At 41.7% G+C, this 25,180-nt stretch overlaps 2 protein-coding genes across 33 annotated transcripts in view; one reads left to right on the forward strand and one right to left on the reverse strand.

Moving 5' to 3' along the window:
- The window catches only part of FOXP1 (forkhead box P1), a 378,502-nt gene that overhangs the window by 127,174 nt on the left and 226,148 nt on the right, over positions 1–25,180 (forward strand). The gene's annotated exons all lie outside the window — the stretch shown is intronic.
- LOC147650949 (uncharacterized) overlaps positions 18,918–25,180 on the reverse strand; it is a 31,833-nt gene continuing 25,570 nt past the window's right edge. The window contains exon 4 of the mRNA XM_086846670.1: positions 18,918–22,755. Coding sequence (XP_086702796.1) covers positions 22,200–22,755 — 556 coding nt within the window. The 3' untranslated portion in view covers positions 18,918–22,199. The remainder of the gene's footprint in view (positions 22,756–25,180) is intronic.

Genomic DNA, 25,180 nt, shown 5'->3' on the forward strand with positions numbered 1-25,180 from the left:
CAGCGCGTACCCAGTATTTACGTTACATTGCCTTGGCTCTCCAAACATGTACTTTTGCTTTCATCTCGGAAGTTGTGCCGCTCCAATAGATTTCCAGTGCTGCCGTTGGTAGAAGTTATTCAGATGTTAATTTTTGGAGTATTTGGGGCCAGTGGTGAAGTGCGCAGTGCTCTGCTGCGTCATGGTTTGTAAAGATGACACGTGCTGCTGGAGGATCTGTGGTGCTCTGCAAAGGGACCCTGGTGCCGAGCACATGGGACAGCCAGGCACTTGGCTCTGAGCTCTGATGCTGCACAGTAGCTCCTTTGCTATTCCTACCCTGTCAAAAAGGGGTGATGAACCATAATGAGAGAACTGTAGGTATCAGGCTGCATGCAAATAAAACCCCTCCTAAATACAGATCTCAGTGCAAGTCAGCAGTGAGCAGCCAGAAGGGCAGAGGTGGGGGTTGTAGACCCCAGGCTGGGGCTAGGGACCCCCTCGACCACAAATTGCTTAATATGTCCCTAATAGAGTTGTGGCTTTTCCAGATACAGCATGTGAAGGGAGACCACTGATTGAATTCCTGGAGACCACTAGAGAGCCATTAGCTGGTAATGGCTTTCAAACTGTCCTGGGGTGCTGGTGGAGCGCATCTCCCTCACCTTTGTGTCTAACACTTTCGAGTTTATAACGTTTTTCTAAATGACTCAGTAGCGTGTACTAGGCTTTTGGTGGCCCACTTGAAACGCTCTTAGAAGGGTTTGCTTTTCAGAAAGAGCTAAGTGTTATCCTTAGAAATTCAGGCTCTTTTTCAGGGTGGTAACGTATCGTCAGTCTGTGTTAAACATATGTCACATGCTGGTCAGTCCATTGGCCTCTTCCAGAATTGCAATTCTGCACTGCTGCAGAGGCATTAGAAAAATATAGAACTGTAAATATGGTAAAGATAGGCAGTCCAAATACACTGCATAGCTGTGCTAGATCAGGATCCAAAGCGGGGAATAAAGGTTGATTCTGGGCATCACCATTCAGGTTTTCTTACTCTTTATGTTTTTAATCCAGATCATTCAGAGATACATAAAGCTCTTATGAACTTTCAGAGTTCACCGTGAGGAATAAGTTCTAACAATATAATCTATGAAAAAGAGATACTTTTATTCTTAACTTGTGATTTGTCTAGTACCAGTTTCTGTTCTAGAAAATTCCTTTCTCCTAGGAGAAAGAAAATACCTTCAGAGCCTCCCTTTGTCAACAAAATTTATGTCCTGAGTGATCAAGACAGTAAAACTCTGTGAAGATCTATATGTTGTTTGAGAAGTACTATTAAAAATTAATCCAATTTTCTATTCTTCTGGTGTAAATAAATGACAGAAAAACCAGCTTGAAATCAAAATGGCCACTTTCTGAGTTTTATGCAGAATAAAAGGCTGTTTATCCTTTCCGCTTTACTTTAAGCCGTGGTTTTACTATTCAAGAAACAAATTCTAATCAGCCACCGTATCAGACAAATGGGAGCTTTAGTGAGAGGTTCGTATGTTGGGAGGGAGCACTAAGATTCTCATTATAGTGCATGTCTGAATAATTAGTAGGACCACTCTGCACTTTTTTTTGGCAATAAGAAGAAACTCTCCATTCAGTGCAGCGACAGACTGACAGGAGCATCGAGCAGTGCAGTCATTAGTGTGTGTCTGCCATCAATGTCATGTTACGGTGTCAAATTAGTTAGTGCCCCCTCCGGAGCCAAGCTGGACCTGCAAATTATCCTCCTACATCCCAGGAAACCGTGTTTGCTAAACCTCAGATCAAATGGGAACAAATGATTAACATGGCTCATAAATTAACTACTTTACAGGCTTATAACTTTTTACAAGTAGATAATAAAGACAGAATTTTTAGGACTGTGTTGTGTTTACTTCAAAGCTGTGATGTATTCTGGTTTTGGGTTTTTTTTTTTTCCTTTGCCTATTCGTTGTAGATAGGTTTGCTTTTCTCTTAGGGGATAAAAAATCGTATACAGCCAAGGAAATAATGTTTAGAAAATCTAGTGTCCTAAAGGAAGCAAATGTAAATCCACTGAAAACAATATAATTAAGTTTGTTATCTCATTGCCCGATAAGTCACTGACAATAGTCTTTCTTCTTGTAGTGGCAGTTGTTCGTTAATGAGTTCACCAATTAAGTTTGAAAGATTACAGCCTTTGCCAAGAGGATTTATCTGTTTAAAAGCATTATATTTTTTGTGATACATTCTTACCATATTGTAAGCCTCTTTGTTAAAGAGGTATAAGACTACCTCTTAAACACATTAAATCCTATTACAGGCCCAAAAATAATTTTACAATCTGTTTACACATTAGCATCTACAAAACTGTAACAAATCTGTCCAGAGATGTCTGTTTTGAGAATAGGATGCTAACAGATAGCGCACTCTCTTGAAGCTGGATTGCCCTTGTGAAACGAGTGCTTTTTTGCTGCAGAATAATTGTTTTATAATGATTTATGACTATGCAAATAATATTCTTTTTATATCTCCCCTTTTTTAAATCTCTCTTCAGCTGCATTTTTTAACCAATGCAGAAATAGTACTGAATTTTTAGTGCTCTTTTATAGCTTTTGAATCTAAAATAAACTGAAAAGAGTAAGTTTTGTGCTTTCTATATATTAAAGTCTCATTCCCCCACATGCAAGCTACTGTTACCTTTCTTTTGTACCTTCAAGGGGGTGAGTAAGCCTTGATGTCAGAGATCAAATCAGCATTTTGGAAAGGGCCTAGCATGCAAAAACGTGCAAAATATATCTATTCATAAGAAAACGTCTGAAAATGCCAGAGGTTATGCTCAGTTTATCTGTCAGCAAGTTTAACTTAAAGTAGGTGGTAGTCAATTTAGTAAATACTTTACTAATACTGTAACTATAAAGAACCATGAGTGCAGTCTCAGCATCCTGACCCATGCACGTTTTAATGACTCTGCTAGGGAAGCACACTGCACTGCAGATTAGCAATAACATTTAAAACATAAGTAATATCTGCAGGAGGGTTTGCTTGTGTACAGTCATAGTGAAAACAGGAGAGAAAATTGTGCTCTTCAGTTAATCCTGGGGAAGAAAACTTCTTGTTGTTGCTTATATATCCAGTGAACTTGGGCACATCCTGTTCTGAGTAATACTTGTGTAGATCTGTGGACTTTAGCAGGGATAATCCTGTGACATTATTCTTTCTGAAGTTCCAGTGCCTCTTTCCTGGATCTTCCTCTTCTCCCTCCAGCGTGCTCATTTTAGTCCTTTACATGCAACTGAAGGAAGAGGCAAGAGTGATTTCACACATCAGAGCTGCCCTGAAGCTCGTTGCTCTGAATTCCTTGTTGCCACATGCCTGCAGACCTGCTCCTGGCACAGAGCCCTCTTCCTGCAGCCTGGCCCATTCCCTGGTGATGCCCCAGCTTCCAGAAGCTGCAGTGCTGTAGCAGAGCCCCACAGGCAGGGTGGCAACACCTTGGGGTTTTTTGAGCCTGATATTTCCCTGTCACTTTGCCTTTCCCTGTGAAGTCAGGCCCTGGGCAATGCATTTCCCCTGGATGGTTTCCCAAGCCCTCTTAGGAAACAACGAGGATATTTGCTAATATGATAAACCAGCTGGGAACTGCATCCCCAGTTCAATCCTGCCTTAATGTTTCTCATCACTTTCTTACATGTAAAGTGCCTACTGTGAGCTGGTAGCTCATAGCTAAGCAGTTAATAAATGTGATATATCCCCAAAGCATTGCACCAGATGCCCAGCAGCAGCTCTAAATCAGCAGGGCTGCTCCAGATCTGCCACGGGCAGGGGGCTCTGGTTCACATCACCTTGAAAAGCTTAGACCTCTGAGGTTCTAGAAGCAGAATTAAAGGTGGGACTTTGTGTTTGACTAGCCACCTTATTGTGGTTTAAATATTACTTAATTGGAAATAAGACCACCCACCACCTCACACATGCTGTGTATGCTGCTGTCCTACATGTGGCATTTAAGGGAATAATGAAATTATACCTGTGGGATAGTGCTACTTGGTGCCTAGTTAGCAAGACAAAATTACACTCCTGGTTGTGAAAAAAACCAAAATTTGTAAATTAGATGTACTGTGAATTGCCTAATTGTTGAGAAAAACATGGGAGGCTTTTTCACATCTTTGGTCTTTGTCAAAATCAAACTCATGGTACTTCTCAAAATACTGTTTTCCTTTCCCCCACCCCCTCCAAGCACAGTTGGTACCTGGTGAGAAACACTGCTGGGTGCTTCTGTGGATCTGTGATATCTGGGTTGATCTGGCGTGCAGTGGGGTTGCCTCCATCACATCGTGGCTGTTGAACTGTCCCAAGCAGCCCTCTTTAGTCTGCAATTTCTGAGGAAGCTGCTGTAGTCCCAAATCAGACTTTTTCTTCACTTCCAGCCCTCCTTAACTTCTTGTGCCTTTGCTCCCTTACTTACCTTCACCCAACCACATAATTGCTTTATATTGCTTTAACACTCCAATCTGTGAAACTGCTCCATTTTCTCAGTTATTGGGCTATTTTCCTTGTTCTTTTGCGATAGAAATCCTAAGAGATTGTGCCTTTTGCACAATAGCAGATTTATGTTTAAGGAGACTGGCAGTCCTTGGAGAATGGGAAGTCTCGTGTCTTTATCCTGGGATGATGATACTGAGGAGAGGATTTCTAGTACCAGTAGGCTTGCATGTAGGCATGTGAAAATGATGCCAAAAGCCTATTTGATCTATATACATGTATTCACAAGTGTGGGGGGAAAAATGCTGATTCTGATATTGAACACTGCAGTCTGCTTTGTGTTCTAACCTAAGTGGAGCAAGCTGGCTTAAATCATCAAATATTTTTGAACTCTGCATGGAGGCGGCTGTTGTCTTACAGAGTGAAGGCAAAGCTGACATGTACTGGCATGCTTGGAGCAGACTTTATAGCACTGAATAAGGATCACATCGTATTTAAATCACAACAGGACAAACCACCCAACCTTGCCTACCCTTGGGAGTGGGGAACACCCCTGGCACTTCCTTTTAGGGTGGGAAAGCTCACTTCCAGATATGTCCCAGGTACTGATAAGGAACTTGGAAGCTTTAGTTAAACTGAGTTAATCATGGTTGTTTTCATTTTTATGGTACATGTTGATGTGTTTGCAGTGACACCCTCTACTATTTTTTCTTTCATGCTGTTTAAAAAGAAAAACCAAGAAAACAATGTCCTGTTTGCAGTGAACAAGAGCTTGAGGGTACAGCATGGAAAATGAGTTAGAATTTCTGTCTTGGGAAAAACATATGAATTTTGTGCTGGGTTTTTGATACTGAATGATCAGGTTCTGTTTTTATTAAAGCAAAACATATATATTGTACAAGGATAAATGTTATATTTATAAACACTTCCCTGGCTCTACAAGCTCTTGTTCCCTTTACAAAAAAAAGCTGTTCATGCTGCAATAAAAATACATGCATTTAATTCTTAAGGAGAGGGTTTATGGATTTTACTCCTGGTTCACAAAGAAAGTTTTGCTTAGCAGAAACCTGCAGTTCCTTTCAAGCCAGCTGCATGAATTTACATAGAAAATACAAACTGGCACAAAGAATAAACTCCCTAAACCTGGGAAGGTCTCTGGTGAGAATCCCTGTTCAGGGATATCTGATTGGGAGATGTTACAATGTGAGCACTGGGCATTTTCCTGTGCTGTCCTTTTGATTTTCTTAGACCAGTTCTAGCTCTGTTTTTGGAAAGTTTAAAGTTGTAGCACATGTTGGGACTGCAAAGCCTGCTAGTTATGTAGTGGACAGTTAGAACTATCAAATCATAGAATGGTTTAAGTTGGAAGCTCCGTTTGTTCCAATGCCCTGCCATGGCAGGGACACCTTCCACTAGATGAGGTTTCTCAAAGCCCCATCCAACCTGGACTTGAACACTTCCAGGGATGGGCATGATTCATCCACTTGTTTGAAAATAGTATTTCTAGGTGAATATCCACGGGCAGGGTTGAGGGAAGCTCAGTGGTGTTTCAGGTTTGATGCTGTGCTGGGGTGGGGAGCCCTGTGAGGAGACTCTGCTGGTGTGGCACAGCTCATCCAGGTCTGGGTCAGGGCTGGCTGGGACCAGCTGCTGTTTCAGGGGTGAGGGGAGGGCATATTCTGGGCTGAACCCTTTTCTCCCCATGCTCCAGCTGTGTTTGTATGGGTGCAGGTGGGCACTAGGGTGGGGTTAGTGGTATCCCCAGGGAGGGGGCTGGATCCAAGGTGCCTGAGCAGCCCCTGCCCAGCTCCTGATGCCGACAGTTACACATTTTCCAGAGAGCTGGTGGCAAACCTTTAGTTTGCTGCCTTCACCACTGGCTTTGGTCTGACCACAGGCATGAAGAAAATGGGTGTCAGGCATGAGGCAATGGCTGGAGGAACCTTGGGTAATCCTTCTGTAACCATGGGCAGGAGCGTGCTGCCCATGATTTGTGAGTTCCTCTGCTCTGAAAGCACCCTGAGTGTGACTGTACCTACTTTAACACAGGGAATGGGTTTTCCAAGCCAAAGAGTCAGTGTGACCTTTGATGGGTTCCACGAAACCAGTACAGAGATTACGAAGAAACAAATCCTGTGCTGAACTGAATGTCTCAACTGAATGATCCTTCAGGAGGCATGTGGGACCCTGACAGCCAGCAGGGAGGCAGCCTGCACAAAATGTCTCAGGCTAACTTACTTTGGGTTAACTGGTTTGACAGAATGATGAATGCTGAGGTTTTGTGATGCAGCAATTGCACAAATGTTGAAATGTTAATTGTGTGGGTTCAGCTGCCTCGGGCTGGATGTGCTGTCCCTCAGACGTGGCTGCCCCAGCAGCTGCCAACCCAGGGACTGGAGCTTGGCACAGGCAGTGTGGCTGCTGGGGAGGAGCTGAAGTGTGTGCTCAAGGCTGTCTTGACCCTGGTAAAAATTGTTTCTAGCTTGCTTTTCTTTCCTAATGGTGCAAACATAGCCCAGAGCAGACTGTCCTACGTGTTTGTGGGCACCACGTCTGCCTTTATGCATTGTGTGGATGTGAGGAAGCAGGGTTAGGTAGCCCCATATTTTGACCCAAGTGCCTTGACCTGGCAGATGCCTACACTGGACTGTGCAGCAGTGCTGGGAGCAGAGCTCACTTTTTGCAGCTCTGCAGTGGGAAAAGTGTTCTGAACAAAGGTTAGAGGCCATCTGTGCAGGAGGCAAGTGCAATTTAATGTCAGCTGTGTGGGATAGTAGGGGTTTTCTGCAGGCTATTGACTATTCCCAGCTTTAAGAATCAAATCCTGTGTAATTTGCCCAAAGAGATGGATGGATGGAAGCACACCTCAGGCCTTCTGTTTCTCTGTATTTACTTCAACAACAAGATGATGTTTCCCACCAATTTCACACATATGAATGCATGGTTTGAACACATGAAATCAGAGACACAAACTTAGATGCTGTCTTGAGGTACCTTTGGTCTTCTGTTGTTTCCTCTATTTGGGGCCTTAGGGGAGGTATGATGAGATCTGATTAGCAGTAAGTCTGTTAATTATAACTCCCAAATTAGAGCATCACTGCAGAAGCATCACTTTCTGATTTGGATTAAAAAGCCCTTCATCTCAACAAAGCACAGCCAGTTGCAGCTGATAGCAAAGTGCACTGAGATGCATCAGATCAAAGTGATGCACTTTGTGTGTGATGCCAAAATGGCTAATAAATTACTTAGGCTAAGATTTATTACCCACTACTTACTGATGCTCTTGAAAGGTACTATCCAAAGCCACAAGTTTATGCTTAAACTAACCCGCTGGTTTATCTTACTGTTTCACCAAGAGGCTCCTCTGAGTGTCCAACTTTAAACTTGGTTCAGCCGGGTGTAGTCCTTCCTTAAATTTTGAACTTGATAGAAGTTTATTCTTGGGGTGGGACTGAACATGGGGGCTTTGATCCAGAGTGTCTGTATTTCCCTTGCTGTGTCCAGAGCTGCTGGCCCCATGCATGTTTGCACAGGAGGGTGACAGATAATGTCTCACTCTCACCTTTCCACTCCCCTCCCTCTGCTCTGCCCTTCTACAGCCACTCTCCTTCTCAGCTTCCCATGTCAAGGCCCTCTCCCAAAATACCTCTGGTTCATTTTTTGCTTGTCAGAAGGTCTCCATGTGACCTCAGGATAATGAGAAGGCACTGAGGATCATTACACAGTTTGCTGAACGGCTTCTGACTCTCTTTCTCTGCTTGTGAAAAGAGGTTTTGGGGACTGCAGGCCGTGATATGAACTAAGCTGTAAGCAGGGTGATTTTTTTGCTGCTTTTGTTGCTTCTGTGCCAGGGTTATATTATGCATGAACAAATCCAGGCTTCTGGAAAATGTTTAGGCTGTAGATTTAAGGGTAAGAGATGTTAAGAGAATCCACCTGGCTTGACATGGAGCCATAAAAAATAGGAGGGCCATGTGAGAACTGAGTTATCAGAACTTCTAGTTTCCAACTTTCTTTATACCAGGATTCAATAGCCAGTGGTGTGGGCATGTACGTAACACAGACTTCCATAGATGTCTTCAGTTGCAATTTGTCTAAAAATAGGGTAAGACAAAGCACCTATGGCTGTTGGGGTGGAAGTTTGACACAAGTAGGTGAAATGGCCTGGCTGTGTACAAAGATACAGGAACAACTATTTTTGCCTCCAGGACTTGTTGGGCAGAAAATAACTCGGTCCTACCAAAGCTGGGACATCTGGTACATGAAAGTGTTTTGTAATGAATTGGAAATGGCATTACTGCAATATATATAATAACATGGAGATGGTGCAGTATGGTGTGGGGAACTTGTGTAGAAGATAGAAAATGTCATGGTTTTCACATACATTGTGGAAAAGAGAAAATAACTTCAAGTGTAAAGGATATGGAAATTCAGTGAATAAACATCAGTGCATTCGAGGATTTTTCATGCAACAAGCTAGATTTATCTTTCACAGAAAAAAATCTATAAACATCAATGACTGCAGTTAGATGAGAAAGTCTGGGTGTGCAAGAAAACCTACTTTTCAATAGATCTCAATTTCCTTAAATTTAAACAATCAGACATAAGAAGTTCTAAGATGTGATTCATTTCTCATTTGTATCAGTTTCATCCAGGACACCTCCTGAGATTTGAAAAAAGCTGTGCTGTTTAACACCTGAGTAAGCGAAAACCAGCTTCATTTTTTCTGTTTGAGCTCAACAGCATTTCAACAGCTTGTTTCTTAACAGGCAAAATGGACTAGAACTGTGAAAACACTCGATTCACTTTGGGCAATAATTCACCAGGGCTGGGCAACTTGTAAACACATTGAGAAACTGTTCCTTCCAGATTTAACCAGGGGCTGGTTGGGAGTAGGAAAGAAATCCAACATTTCTTGAAAAGCTGGGATTTCTGTTCTTTTTATTGTTTTGAAGCAGAAAAAGACTCATGAAATGCAGGTGCAGCTCTGACCTCCACCTAGGCAATGAATGACTCAACGAAGAACATTATCTCCTTGTTCAGAAACAGATGTGGTGCCCTTACCTATTCCATTGCATGGCAGAAGACATGGGAACCTGGAAGTGCAAGACCACCTTCATGGAATATCACATATTCCAGTATTTTTGTTAGCTCATGTGTTCACAAACTACATCCACATGGTATAAAACCCCAGAGACATATAGTATAACATGATGCAGTTTACTTCTAAGTCAGGCCTCTGTTGTATGGCCTAAAAGCTTTGTAAGAGTTTAGCTGCAATATCAAGAAAAACCAATATAAGTGGTCCATTAATGAATAGGTCCTTGAGTGTCAGGAAGCAGACGTTGTTGGAAACTTGTGTAATATTACTGTTGGGTTTTATTAATTAAATATAGCTATTAATATGACCTTGGATTTAAACACAATGACCTCTTTTGTGAGTATGATTAGCAGATGTTTACCATAATTCTTCACTCTGTGAAAAATGCTTGTTGCACCCAATAAAAACAACCATATTTACTTTGCTAAATCAAATATTTGGAACTTGGGTCTTACTTACTTTATATATCATGGCTCCAGTGTCTTAGGCTTTCCAAGTTTAAGGTTGAGAGTCCTCGGAGTAACATATGTGGTAGATCCGGGAGTACAATGACCTATTGTATCAGGGAGTGCTTTTCCCCTTCTCTTTGGCATTGTATCTACTACAGTGGAACCAGTGTGCTCCACCAGCCTCTGGATTTTATTTTTACAGAAGGGTGAGGAGAGCATTTTTGAATCCACAAGGTTTTCTGTATTTTATCCGTTACTTGCGGGCAACTTCCTTTCCAGAAGAACTGCAGCAATGGAAGCAGGAAGCACAATTCCAGTTCTTAAAATAAAGCTGGAAGTTATTCTCCTTTTCAATTGCATCTCACCTAATTTTAGACTTTAAAAAGTCTGAAGTTTGCTGATAATTTTCCTTTTCTCCTACCAAATCCAGAATTTAGAGGTGGCAAATCCCCTTAATATCCCCCCAAATGCCACCTGCTGCCCTCAAACTGGGTGTATTCAGCACTGGTTCATAACTGCTGGGGTCAGTTTTAGTAGCTGGTCTGCTGCCTGCTTGTCTGCAGTGCTGAAAGGAAATAGCAAGGGAACAAAACTATGCTTTCTTTGGGAAACCACTCCCTTTGGAATGGAGAGATATGGCTTGCTACTTTTATTTTGTTTCCCCCTCCAAAGTAAGCAACAACACTGCAAGAATCAGGGCCAGCAAGAAAAGAATATTATTTAAAAGGCGTCATCTATCTAGCCCAGTGTATTTCAGGAAAAGGAGTCTCCTGCTTCATATTTTAAGGAGTGTAATAAAAATAGCAATCGGTTTAAGAAAGGGGCTGACGGACCGGAGAAAGTGACAGCGGCAGCGCAGGGAAATAGTGCTCCATTTATCTGAGCACGCGAGCACATTGATAACGCTGCTCTCTGCAGTAGGTGCTATCAAATCCCAGACAATTTGTATCCCGGCGTGGCAGGTTACTTACACGGGAACAAGTCTCCCTGACGTTATTGCAGATCATCATTAACCAGCTACTGCTGTTTGTTTGCCGTTACCTGCTGCACGGTGTTCCCGAGCCGTGGATCATTTATACACCTCACCCACGACAGGGACCTGCCGCTTCCAAAAACACACCCTGCCTGGCATCTCTGCCCCTGCTTCCTTTTCCATGGGGGAAAAAAAATTACTGGGTGCAGCTTCTGTCTTGCTTTAACCTAAGCAAAGGTTGTGTAATGAACATTTAACAGGCTGCGAGAAGCAGCTACAGTGGGCATAGACAAAAGGAGGGGCAGAAGTAATAAGGAAGAAGGATGGGCTCCTCTTCTCCATCCTCAGATCAGCTGTTGACAGGGGTGTGGGTGTGTAAGGATCCAGATAAGACTTAACGGCTCTAGGTGGGATATCCTGCTTTCTGAAGATCTTTAATCAGTTGGACTGGCATCCTATAAGCACATTTCTTGATTATCTTTTTTGGCATGTTTCAGTTTCCTTTTCCTTTGTTCAGTAATATTTGTGATTATTGTCTTTATTTAAATGCTAGCTCCTTTGCAGCTTGCAACTTGGAGGCTTTTTTTTTTTATTATTTTTTCATTTTTTGCCAGTTTTTAAAGTTTTATTTGGTGATTTTTCCAGCTTGATTAGTTTCCTCTCAGGAGTACTTAGTCCTTTACTGAAAATATGGGGGGCAGAGCATCACAAGTCTTTGGAAGACTGAAGCCAGTACATCTCTTGATTTGTAGTTGACAATTTGCCCCATTATATCTATCCTAAATAGTTACAGGTTAGGTCACTTGGGAGGGAAAGCTATAATTTTGTTTGAAAGCACAGTTTGGTGAAACTACATCATTACAACTATTATAAAACATGAAGTCCTTTGTCTTCTCCCTTATAAAAATATGTAATTTCTACCCATTATCAGTATTAATACAAGAGTCCTTGCAGTGTCTTTTGATGGGCAGAATCTTGTCTTTGCTAGGCATGAGTACAGTGAAGTGTAACTTCTTTTTTAAAGGGGAATAAATAACACGAGTGAAGTTTACTAGAACACAGCAAAGCTGTTTCCAGGAAAGCTGCTGCAGAGTCAGGTAGGATATTCTGGAGATTTATACTTGGGGTGAACATGTGCAACTACCATAATGATGCTGTAGAGAACACTGGAATAAAATATTTGATCAACAGATACACCTAAAGAAAATACATGGTTTGGATTTCTGACTGGCTTTCAGATTACAGGACAGTTAAATGAAAGTTCTTTAAATATGTGCATGAAAACATCATTGTGGCTGAGGGGGGAGGTCAGGTCTAGCATGGTTACCTAATTCCTTTACAGAAAAAAGCCTTGACTGCCCACCAATCTCCCCTGGATTATGGATTTAGGGATGAGCTCCAGGAGGAGGAGAAGCTGCACAATGAAAGGCTGGTCTCAACATCATACTCACTGTGCAGCTGCTACAATGAGAAGCGTTTTAAAACGAAAGTGTTGCTTTTCCTGGCTAGGTGTGCAATTGTTTTGAACTAATTCAATCAAGAATCTGGAGATTTATAGTGAAATATAGAGAAAAAAAAAGGAAAAAGATCAATAAAAAGGGTGGAGTAGCAGCTGTGATTAAGGAAAAAGATTACTGTTGATTTATTGATTTGGTCCTCAGTTTGCCATCTCAATCAGGGCTTTTTTTTTGGTTAATGTTATTAATATTTATACTTTTGTGCTATGTGCCAATTACAGTAGATTGTAATTAAGTCTCCAGGTCTGAAGATATTAGGCCCCACGTAGCACAGAGTATTAGCATTGCATGTTACTGGAAAGAGAAACTTCAGTCTGGAAAGCTGGTGCTGAGCACAGAAAAAGGCCAGCTCTCTCTACAGTGTAAGCAGCACTTTTTGTGGTCACCTTTTCTGGGAATGCCAGAGAAAGATGATTGCAGAAGCCTGTTGTGCCAGGCTTTTGAGTTTTGAGGGAAGTCACTCTGGCCAAGTCCATCTTCCCCTGTGTGGAGTGGGAAACGCTCCTCAGGCACATGTTGAAGGTTTCCTTTCCCCTGCAGAGAGCTCAGTTTTGGGGCACTTTTTTCTTCAGATGATGTTATCTATTTGCTGGGTGTGGGTGTAAGACCCTGGCCTAGGGTCTTACTGCAGTGGGCAGCACAAATTATAGGAGCTCCCAAGGTCTTCCCTTTGGTTTGAGCTGCGAACAGGATAGCTGAAGACTTATTTTCTTTTTTTCTGCGTAGAGGGAAACATGAGAACTCCTTATTGTGAAGCGGCAGAACTGAGTCACCAAGGGTTTAGTCAAAGAAGAAACACATCAGTGCAAACCAGAATAAAAAAACGTGCTTTCTTCATTACTCATTATACCACAATGGGAATCAAAATCACTCAAAAATTGTGTTACAGCTATATGTTCCTTAGATAAAATAGTCTGGAAAGGAGGGATTTTGTGGGGCTCACTTCTGGTTTATGCAATACAATATGCGAAGCCAACTTGCTGTGATTTTTTCCAGTTATGTGCAATTATGTGAGATTTAATCAAAGAACTTTGAATTACTTGCATTGCTCCATAGCGCTTGCACGGTACCTCTGGGTGTCACTGAATGAGTTGTGGCCATTTAAGTGTATTGCTCTTGCAAACAACACAGTGGGAAAATTAATTTAAAATTTCCTTTTATATCTGGATGCTTAATTTTTAGAGCTGCACTATGTTCTGTGTTAGTTTTCTGTATTTGAAGCATAAATCCCATTTTTAAGACAAACTGTAAGCAATTCTATTTTGCCCTTACAGAATAAAGAGATTTACTGTATAATATACTGGGAATGGGGGCTGAGTTTAACCTATTGTGTCAAACTTTTAATCCTTAACCTCTCTTTCCTGATTCCATATGGATAGGCAGCATATGGAGATTTTGTCTTGTGAGGAATAACAGACCCCAGCAGATACTCCCCTCTAAAAAATGTGCTGTGCCCCTCAGCCCCAGGGGTCAGAGCCACATCACCCTTATAATCCACAAGTGATGGAGTCACCAAATCTTGGCTGGTTGGGATGATGGGGTTGTCAGCTCTGGAGAGCAGATGAACCTTTGAGGTTGGTGGGTTATTTGGGTAACCAGATCTTCATGAACCCACACCCTGCCAGCCTCTGCAGTGGCCTTTCACGCCTGTGGAGCTGCAGCGAGTGTGTTTGTTCTGTGCACTCACTCACAAGTGCACTTCAGGATCATTAGAGGGAGGGATTTATTACTTTCTCTCATTTAAGAAGGTTTAATTAGTTCCTGTAATATTTCATATTTTACGTACGGGAAAGATACAAAATGGCTCCTGAGGAAAACGGAGCCAGCTGGAAGGGAAAAGCCCTTCTCCAAGCCCTGACCTTGGGAAACCTTCGTAAAAGTAAAAATGTGAAATAAAAGTCTTGTCGGTTCTCAGCACCTACTTGATTTATTATTTTTTATAGAGCAACTACCTCACAGCAGCTGGAGTTGTATATGAATTTTGTTGGTGTGAACCCACATGTAGGACAACAAATACCACATGAAAATGCCCAGTTGCCCAGTTCTTTCTGCAAAAAGCAAAACTATCCTGTGCTGGGACCAGCATTGCCACCCTCTCCACTGCTGCTTTGGCGCCATGGTCAAAGCTCTCTTGGCAGGCAGAGCACTGGGGACTTAGAAGCTTTACAGCCCCTGAGTAGTTAAATAATAGAAATACATTTCGTATTATTTTTTTCACAAAGACCCTAACTTTGTGCATCAGCAATTCAACACGTTTGGACTTTGGTTAGTCTTGCAATGGTTGTGAAAGAAGTGCAGTGTTTTTAGTTAATCTATGTCTCAGAAAATACAATAATTGCTATTTAGCCATACAAAATAAATAGCTACATAAAAATGAGCTCCTCCCCTAGGAAAAGAAATAGAGCCTATAAAATTTATTTTGTTGATCTTTGCTTGCTCTCTTGCAGCTGCCGGAAAGGTGGCTTTGCATTTGCAGAGCTTGGTGCACAAATAAAGGAGTAAATAAAAGGGTTTGCTGACGCAAGCGTCGTGAGGAACACACAGCACGTGAGTGGAAAACCACTCCAATGGGCAAACAAAGCAATGTGCTGCCTTGAGTATCCTGGGCAAACCTGGGAGGAGTGGAAGGCAGTAGTGATTTTTTTGCCTTTTTTAGTGTGAATGTTTTTAAAACATTGCTGACTGTCAGTGTCAACAGAGAAGTACAGAGGAAGAAAAGCAGAAATAAAAGTGTGACTGGAAAGGTGCATCAGAATACAGTAATTACAGAAGCTTTATTTTTGCTGCCTTTGATGCCAGCATAAGTACGTGAAAACTAATGCACTGCAGAGGACAGGTTTGTGGTTGAAATACACTTGATAGATTTTGACAAATTAAACAGTTGTAAAGATGTTTGGAAGTTTTCCAGATCTTTACTGTTATTTATGTCACTGAACTAAAAAATCAGTGGTTAATTTGCAGTTCTTATAATTTTTATGATACTTATGTTGTTGTAAATTTAGCAGCGTGCAGCATCAACTCAGCGGGATACATTTTATGTTGTCAGCTACCTTTTGATATCATAATAGATTTCAGTTGCCAAAGCTTCAGGGAGAGAGAGAATAAAATGTACAAGTGCGCTGTGTGAGTGCCTGGATCAGACCCAAGTAGGAGAGGAGCTGGTGCAGGGTGGTCCCTGAAGCCAAGCCTGGTCCTTGCGGGACAGTAGGGATGCTCCAGAGTCCTCTGCCAGTGGTGGCAAATGTGTTTTAAAGTGGTAAGGATGGATAAGTTGCTGGTAGGATTCACCCCTGCAGTATCTTTGGTGGGTCTTTGAAGTCTGAGTGGCTGCTTAGAGCTGAAAATGGCAGCAGTGCAGAGCTCCTCAAGTCTGGTCCCACCACATGGACCATCTCCTGAGCCTGCACCCCAGCAGTGCCCAGTGTGGGCTGTGCCTAACAGGTGACAGGATGAGATCTGGTCTTAGAGCAGTTGTCAAACTCACGTGTGTCTCAGTGTGTAACCTGGGTTTGGGGAATTCTCCACCCCCAGTTTACTTCTGCTAGCAACTTTCTCCATACACAGTGGTCCCACAGTGTGTTTCCTGGGTAAACACAGGCTAGAGAGAGAGCAAGTGAATCTCCAGTGTGATGTGGTTGGATGTGGTTAATCAAAAAGGGAAAGTCCTAACTTGTATTTTACAGAGTGCCTCTGATGCCTGAATTCACACATCTTTTTTATAGATACTTTTTGCACTATTTTTCTTTTTGTGAAAACTCTATTCTCTGTATTTATAGATTTTCTTCTGTTGTCTCCTATCATGGAAGATGGAGAGGCATCTTAAATTTAGGTGACTTAAAGAAGAGATGTAATTGTTTCCCTCTTGGAAGGTTTTTTTTAGTGGTTTAAAAATACTGCTTTTAATCTGAGGAATGAAATGTGCCTCAGGAATATGTCTCACATGGAATGGACTAAGTATAAAGCCTAGCATGCCCTTCCCATCTTCTGCTTCTTTCAACATTTGCCCTTTGCCTTCTAAGCCTGAAAATGGAAGAATTTATTAATGGTTGTTTCCTCAGTGTTGGTGGCATTAGCCACGTTTCTCAAGGGCATTTCATGTGCTCTTTCCACTCTAACGGGATTGTCCATTGAGTTCAGCTCTGGCACGTTGGGGATCCATTTGCACAGATAGCTGATTAAGCTGAACCTTCCTCATCCGTAGGTAATCCCAAAATACGCAAATTGTTAGCGTGAGATTGGTTTTTGAACATTTTTAGGTTTATAATTAAATGCTTTGTAGTTGTCCTCCACCTCCACCTCCCTCCTCGTCGGAGTCTTTAGCTGTGCTGACTCCAGCTCTCCCATTCCCTTTTTCTTTCTTGATTATCTCTTTATTTCCTTTCTTTTCCCCTGGAGGTAGTTTTATGTCTAGCTCTTTCTGTGGGTACTGCCTCAAAGCTGCAGGGCTTGGTGCAGATTTTTGGGCACAAAAAATTTCTGCAAAAAGAGCATTCTGCCACTGCTTGGAGTTTTGCTGGGTCTTGCTTCCCAAGATGACAATGTCCAGTGCTGGACTGAGCACACTGCTCTGGGGGGAAGACACTGATTTACTTTTGACTTGAGGAGAGACTGGAGATGGGACAGCTGAGATGGGTTTGTTTGGAAATTGCCAGCCCAGGAGATTAGGTGTTGGTGTGAGCAGCAAGGAGCTCATGTTTGCTTGTACTCCTGCACTGGTGCTCTTCTGGTGGAAGATGCTGCTCTTCTGTGTTGGAAGAACAAATTTTCCTTGTGCCTTGCAGCAGCAGACTGGTATGTTAGTCTGCATTCGCTGGCTAGACTTACTCTGGCTAATGTTTGCCAGATTCTTCTATTACATATTAAAATAAGATTGTATGAGTGGGTTTTCTTTTTGTGTGTGTTTCAAAAAACTAGGCCAGCCCTAACAAGCACATTTTTGTGTTTTTGTTGGTTTTTTTGCATTTTGTCATTTTACATATTGAAAAATGGAATGCAAAAAGAAAAAGGAAAAGCCTGCTAACATCAAAAAGAAATAAAGCTTTGCATTATTCTGCATAAGTGTTAAAATCTGACTGATAGTTTGTATATACAGACTTCGTTCTTTATGGTGTTTCCTTTCCCCACCCAAAAATCACAGATGCTATGATAAAAATTAATGCTCTTTTAGTAAATGCTTTTCTTTTCTGAATTTGGCCTAAAGAGGGTCATACAGTGCTTTTGTTACTAATAAAAGTGGCAGGATTTAGGTAAAAATAATAGGCAGAAATTAATTTGTTGGGGCAGGATCTTCTAAAACAAAATGCAGAGCATTTCTACCTCCTTAAATCTAGCTATGTTAATACCATAAAGTTTTTATTTTAACCATTAGGATAGTAGCCCTGTTTGAAGAATTCAGCTTTAAAAAATGTCTTTGTAAATTGAGATTTTAGGACTACCTATTTGGAGGATGTTCTGTATGATAAATGACCCTTATAAGAAAAAAAAAAAAGTAATTTTGCATGTCTGCTCCCTAGGATGTGTGATAATAATAAATGAACATTTTATATATCATTATATATATATCATGGCAGAACAAAGATCAGAAGATATATTATTCATTATTTCTGTTACTTCATATTTAAAAGGCAAAGGTTTTTGCTTCTTTGCCAAAACAAGGGCTCCAGAATGTATTTGTAATATTCCCCACAAATATGAAGGGGAGGAAGATCTTCCAGGTCATTAGCACTGAAGAAAACAGAGGTGCCTTTAATTGTATTCATTTGAACATTAATACATTAATGCTGAGATTTAAGTACTGTTGCTATTAAAAATTAAACTGGAGGGGCAGTGTGCAGATCATATGCTTTAGTGTAAGTTGTCAGGTGCAGTGTTTGCATATTTAGCCTGCCATTCCCACACTAAAATGGATGTTTGAGGCTGCATTTGGCTTTCTGAGGGGCGCTTTTTACACCACCCCATCCTGGTTTCATTTTTGGCAATAGCATTTCTTTTCATGGATGCAGTTGCACCACCTGAGCAAAAGTTGCAGCAGTTAAAATCAGAGGAGGGTAAGGAGTGACTTGCTTGCTGTCCTGAAGTCCTCTTGTTCTTCTCCCTGTCCTCCCCCTGCCGTGCCCACAGTTATTTTGCAATATGCAACCCCCTCCGAGCACTGCCTGCGGAACTGGAGTAGCTCTGGCATGTAGATTTCCCAGTGGGAGAACTTGTGTGAATGGTAATTTTAATGAGACCTGATTTAAGCAGTAGAATAGATCCATAAAACTAATACAAGCAGACTTTCAAGAGCTCTACTATTTGTCAGGGCAGTGAATTTTAGAGGTGCATCCATTGGCTTGGTAAAGAATATTATAATCTGGAAAACTTAGTCTGTATTAATTCAGATTGTTTCTATGCAAAGTACTATTGAGAGTCTCAAATCCAGGGCAGGCCAAATATAGACTTTTATTTATTTTTGAGTCTCAACTTCGTCCAAAAATCGTGCTGGAACCACAGGACCTGAAAGCTGTGCTCTATATGAATGAATGCAAAGTCTGTATGAGTGCACACAGCTGTGCCTCCAAGCTGTGACAAACCCTTAGCTTTGCTTTTTTTCCCCTTCATTTAAGGCCACCGCTTGGTCCGTATGTATTTCAACTTCTCCCAAGTTGTCACACCTAGTTATATATGGCAGTAACTCGGGTTTCTTTGGATACACTGAGTTTTTCTGTGAATATAGGCATTACACCCATCCCAGAACCTGAATCCTGCTCCACGTAATACACTTGGTCCATGGCTTTTATTTCTCATCCTAGTGCTCTGGAGCACCTCTTGCTGTTGTGGAAATTGTGCAGGTCTGGTTGGCTTTACTAAACTGTTTTCTTTCCCTGCTCTCCTCCACAGCCTCTTCTCCTCTGTCCTTGTGGGTTTTTCCCCATCCAGCTCTTTTCATGTCAGTTATCTCAGATGGCAGCAAGGAAGAGAGCAGCTGTAGGAAGCTCAGGGCAGGAGCTTGAGATGGGAATGGGGGCAGCTGGAACACCAATAAACAGTAGAGAATAAGGGGCAGAGAGGGAACATAGGGAGAAATAGAGGGAAAAGTGAGGAGGAAAGGATGGAGGCAGAGGGCAAGAAGGGAGGGAGGCCAGGGAATGTGTGTGAAGGTGGAGCAGAGGGATGCTCTGTGCCATGGGGGGAACACAGCTCTGCCACCCCTTCCCATGCTTGGGTATCCCACTGACTGCAGGGATAGGGGCAGAAAGGAGGTGGCTTCTGGCAGAGCTGGTGATAGAAGGGACATGCATTTAAATAGGGAAAAAGTTTATTTGCTTTTTCTCGCAGGAGATGCTAAGTGATTTTTGCAGTTTGAGTGGAGTGGCATTATTGTACTTAGCTCTGCATTTATTAAATAAATTTGTTCTCCAACTCAAGTGTTAAGTGTGTATTATGAAACCTTGGAGCCAATCTTAGTGGTTGCAGTGTGCAAATATTTTTAAAATTAAGTAATTAAACAGGGCTTGGGCTGCAATGTCCACTGAAGTGATTTATTAATTGAATGGTTTGATTAAATTTAATGTTATTTTAGTTTATACAGAAAGGGTTGGTATCTGTTTCACAGACAGGGACATCTTGTGGGGCTGTCAGTGATGGTTCAGAGGTCCTTAGGAGGAATCTTTAGCACCCAATTAAATATTAACCAAGAAGATGTGACTCGTTCTTTCTCTGTCCCTGAAACTGTGTTTTGACATCTAAGGCTGGTGATAAAAATTTGCTCGGCAGAATCACTTGCAATGCACTCTATTTATCACTGGATTATTTCCAAATTAATCACGCTAAAAAATCTTTCCATTGTAATTGTGCTGGGGCTCAGAGCTGTACGATGTGTGTAAATAAAAAATGCCCTTTTAATTCCACGTTAACTGTGTCTTGCTGCTGTTGCAGCCAAACTGTATCTGTTTCGGTGGAATGTCATTTTAAAGGTATTGTGGTTACTGAGCGGCAGCTGTGATTGAAAAGTATGTAAACTAATCTTTAGTTGCTCGTGTCATTTTTATATTCTTATGTCAGAACACAAGAAAGCTGCTTTAAATTTGTCTTTCACTGTGTATTAATTTTCAAGTCTAATTTTTCTTGGGTTAAAGCATATACTGCGTTCTCTGCTACACATTACCATTTGGTGCCAAAGTAAATGGCTACTTGTGAAAAAGTACAAAATTAGTTCCTGCTTGATTACTCTAAAATACATATTTATTTTCATAGGGAGAGTTTTTATTGCCAGTGTATAAAGGACAAATGTCCTGTATGGTATCGGTGACTTAAAAGACAAAGTAATCAAGCACCATATATTTATTACTGTGAAGAGCAGAGCTGTGCATTGCTTTCCCAAAAACAAGAAGGAAGGTACAAGTGGTTTTGGGATTTTCTTTTCCTTTTTATTCAAGGCTTGCACTATGTGTTGTTCTGCTCTTTTAAATGCAGACCATTCGAAATTAAATCTTCAGCTAGTATGTCTGCATAAGAACTTCTTTGTCTCTTGATGCCCAACCATTGAAAATTAAATGTGTTTGCGGATAAGTATTTATTCATACCATACCTCGCACCTGATCTTGTGTCAGTATGACATCATCTTTGCCACAAAGACTTCTGGTGGTTTAAAAATGTTCCGTTGTGAAATAAGTGGGAGAGGTAGAAAAGGGGCAAGGAAGGCAACAAAAATAAACTGCTAGTGGGATTTGATGTTTTGCCAATTAAAAACAAAATATAAAAAATCATGTTCTGAGGTCCACATGCTGCCTTTGATCCATACACAGGACTTCCATTTGTGCTGGTGGCTGTTCAGCCTGCGGAGGGAAGGCTGTACATGACTTAATTTGTATGTTGTGGGAAGTACATTTTCCTAGCATGTGGTCTAGCTTACTTGAAGAATCTGAAATGCGTTATAAATGTAAATGCTGTGTTTAAGTAAAACTTCATTATGTTTTGGTGGTTTCCAAAAATGCACAGGATTTGACCTTAAAGTGTTATTTCAAGGTGTTATGATGTATGAGCTAGACTTTGTAGTCTTCTAAATTAAATCTTTGAACATGTTATTATTGTATTTTGGCATCGGCAAGATGTAGTTCTCAGCTATTTTTTGTCACAGCCTTCATTTTTCTAACAAGAGTAACGAGACAGGGCCAGATTCTTCTGTAAGAGGCGTGTGCAGGATGGGGATTACCCTGCCTTCACCATGGTGTAACCAAGGATGGGTCTGCCCTTGGCATCCAAGTCCAAGGGCACGGCAACTCCTCGCCCATGGCTGCCATCAGCACAGCCACCACCCACCGCCACTGCCCATGACCATCGCAGAGCCCCACGAAGGATGTGGTGAAGGGTTTAGCATTTGGATCCAAATCTGGTTCATATATAAAAGGGGTTGTGTTTCTGTTTGGAAAATATGAGCCCCTTTCACGTAGCCCAGGTGTGGATTAGCTCTCTAAACCATTTTCCCATTCCTGTGTTTGTGGGGGACTATTTTCAGTTCTTACAAAGGGACTGTACAAGTCAAGCCGTACAAACAGCAGAAGCAATCCAAAAGTGGATTAAAAACAAAAAAAAAAAATTAACAAAGTGTTTGTGATCTCAGGTCAGTAGTCTGGATGAGGGAGCAGACATAACCGCTATACTTATGCTTTTTTCCAAAGAAAATAACTGCAAAACATTTCCACCTATGCCATGAGTGCTCAGGGCTTGTATTTCTCCTGCTCTGTGTAGCAGCCATCTGTTGGTGTTACAGCAGGGCCGTGGGGCACCGTCCCCACCGTGCCGTGTCCCCCGGGCAGCACCAGGCACGGGGAGTGTGCCAGCCAGCCACGGGGAGAGGCACGGCTTGGGCCAGGGTATGTTGTTGCAGAAATGTCGATTAAGAAGAGCTCTGAGTCAGCCCCCGGGGCCGTGGCCGTCGGTCGGTGAAGCACCAGAGAGAGAGAGACCGTCTTTGTAGTGTTGTTTTTGGTACCGGTTTCACGTTGCGCGCTCGTGGTATGAATCACGATGGTTACAAGGATGATTTTCCCCTCAAGAAAACAATCCCTCCCCCATAGAATCGTGGAGCCACTCTTTCGGACACTTTGCATGGATGGCTTTCTGTCTGTCTGTCCTGAAGTGGTCTTCCACTGCAGGGGTGGGAAGGGAGAGCAGCGCGCAGCCGAAGCACAGCAGAGGCTCGTACTCCATCTGTGGCCAGGAGTTTCCCATTTCCCTCCTTCATGAGCAGGCTGGCTCCTCGATGGGGGAGGCCTGAAAAATTCGTGCAAATCTTCAAAATAAAAGACACATAGGATACCCCGCTTTCCCTCTGTCACTCCTTCCCCCTGCATCCCAAATAGGGTAGTGCTTAGAAATGCATCCAACCTTGAGTTCAAAACGGATCGCTTACCCGTGTTTCTTTAACAGCTAATTTTGCTGGCATGTTATTATTCACCCTCTGCTATTTTCAAACTGTGACACAAAACTAGAGAGAAGAAGAGATTGAAATTTTGACCGGTACATTATCGTGATACCTGAGATGCTGTGTTGATATGAGAGTATCTTTACCACAAGGACTTTCTTGGTGGTTTTAGAGATCCCAGTGTGAATAAGTAGAAAAAAACAGAACTAATAGCTTAAGAAGCAAAAATATTTTTTTCTTAAAGAAATTGATTAACATGCAAATATGTACTGTATGCATATTAAATATCATTTCAAAATGTGATGGGCAGGAAGCATAAGTGATGCCATTTGGTTTTGTGGCATCAGTGTGGGTTGATTAAGGGGGTGGGGATAAATTTTGGGGATTATTGATATAGCATGAGTAGAGCCAGATGGTTGTATTACACATCTTTTGTGTTCTTGTTTGCTTCTTAAAGCAGTTGCAGAATTTTGCCCTGGGCAAAATTTACTCTTTGCTCGTATGTTCCCCTGTGAATTTACTTTTGACAAAGTAGTTCACAAAGAGGGGAAACGCTGTGCCCACAAACTCGTCTCTTCCCTTCACGTTTGTGAAGCCAACAGCCCCCTACTTCAGAAATATTTTGTAACTTGTGAAATAAATTAGCAGTAGGTGCAAGTTCAGAATGTGTGTGTGTGTGTGTTGTGTAGCGCTCCCCCTCGGTGTGCGGTATTGATTTACAGAGAATGCCAGTTTTTAGATTTTCCTTGAGGTGTTTTGAAGAAGAAACTGTGGAAATGGCAACCAGTTCAGTTTAATGCACTACTTATGTAGTGTTCTTCCATTAAAGAAATGTTGTCTTAAAGATTAATGAGCTAATTTTTCCACTACTCATTTTTTATTTTAAGTTTTGAGATTGTGGCATACCTGATTCATGTGATCAAAAACACATACTTTGTGGTATTCAGGTTGAGTGGGAGAAGGTTGTGCTAGGTAGGTGTTTGTGACATTTGTTGGAACTGCTTATCACCGGAACCACCAAAATTTACATGTGTTTGTTATTTCCCTTTGAAAGCAATTTTTTATTTCCCATAAAAAGATGGGGTTTTTTAAAGGCTTTGTAAGAAAGAATTTATGTCTTGTTCCTCGCACCAGTTTTTGTGGGTGTGTAACTCCATTGACTTGGATGAGGTTACTCCCAGCTTACATTGCTGTAGGCTCCTGGATGATGGGCTCCCTCTACATCTGGCAATTACAGTGGAAACAGTCCTACCTGTAAACATGTTTTGTCCTCTGCCTGTGTCCCTGTGTGAAATGTTTGTTTGCACAAGGTGAGGAGACTCACCTTGCTCGTGGTGGTAGGACTTTGACAGGGGACCAGTTCATGCTGACACTGATTCTGTGGCCTCATGTCTGCATCCTCTCTCCACACAAAGCCAAGCCCCATTTTTTGCTCAGACTGGGAGCAGCAGCTTTAGGCCCACTTTTTAGAACCAGTACTTGATATGGAAATGGGGATGGGCAGCTCTGACCCCATTGAAATCTCTGAGTAGTCCAGTCACAAGTCTGAGACCAGAGCAACTTACTCCTCATAATGCTGCCATTGTGCTCATCCAATCTGATCAGTTCTGGAAATGTTTTAGTAAGTCTATCTTACAACACTATAAGAAGATAATCAGCTGCCTTAGAAGGTCCCCATCTGGAGTATAGAGTTCTTTTACTGAAAGATGTTTTGCCTTTCCGAGATAGCTCTCGCATTTCATCATCTGTTGTGCAGAGATGAAGTGCATATGAAAAGTCAGTGACTCTGAATCCATCTGTTGTTATTATTTTCCACTGATAATTGGCTTGAACAATGAAATGTCTGTGTCTGTAGCCTTTGAAACTGTACACCCTGTTTATTTTCTGGAGGTCTTGCTCCACTCTCCCCCCCTGCTTTTTTTCTTTCTTTCTTTCTTTTTTTTTTTATTTTATATTTTGTTTTATTTTGGTGGGGTTTTTTTGTTTCTTTTTTCTCTCAAGCTCATAACTAGTGGAGCTTGTATGAAGATGACATCTTTGACTCTGTGCATCAGTATGTGTCACTCAGCATCTAAAGCTTGCCTGCCAATTTTTGTCAGGGTCCTGTGTCTGTGCTGTGTGAGTGTAGAGCAGGCTTACAGCAGGAAGACTGGCAGATACAGAGTTCATAGATACCTTACCTGAAATGTAGTATTTATATCACTTTCTCTATTAAAATATTAATTTAGAGACCAGTATCTAATACCTATGGAATTAGATACTACCTGTAATTGT

Source organism: Cyanistes caeruleus, chromosome 11, assembly GCF_971803275.1.
Source record: "Cyanistes caeruleus chromosome 11, bCyaCae1.hap1.1, whole genome shotgun sequence".
Taxonomy (NCBI): Eukaryota; Metazoa; Chordata; class Aves; order Passeriformes; family Paridae; genus Cyanistes; species Cyanistes caeruleus.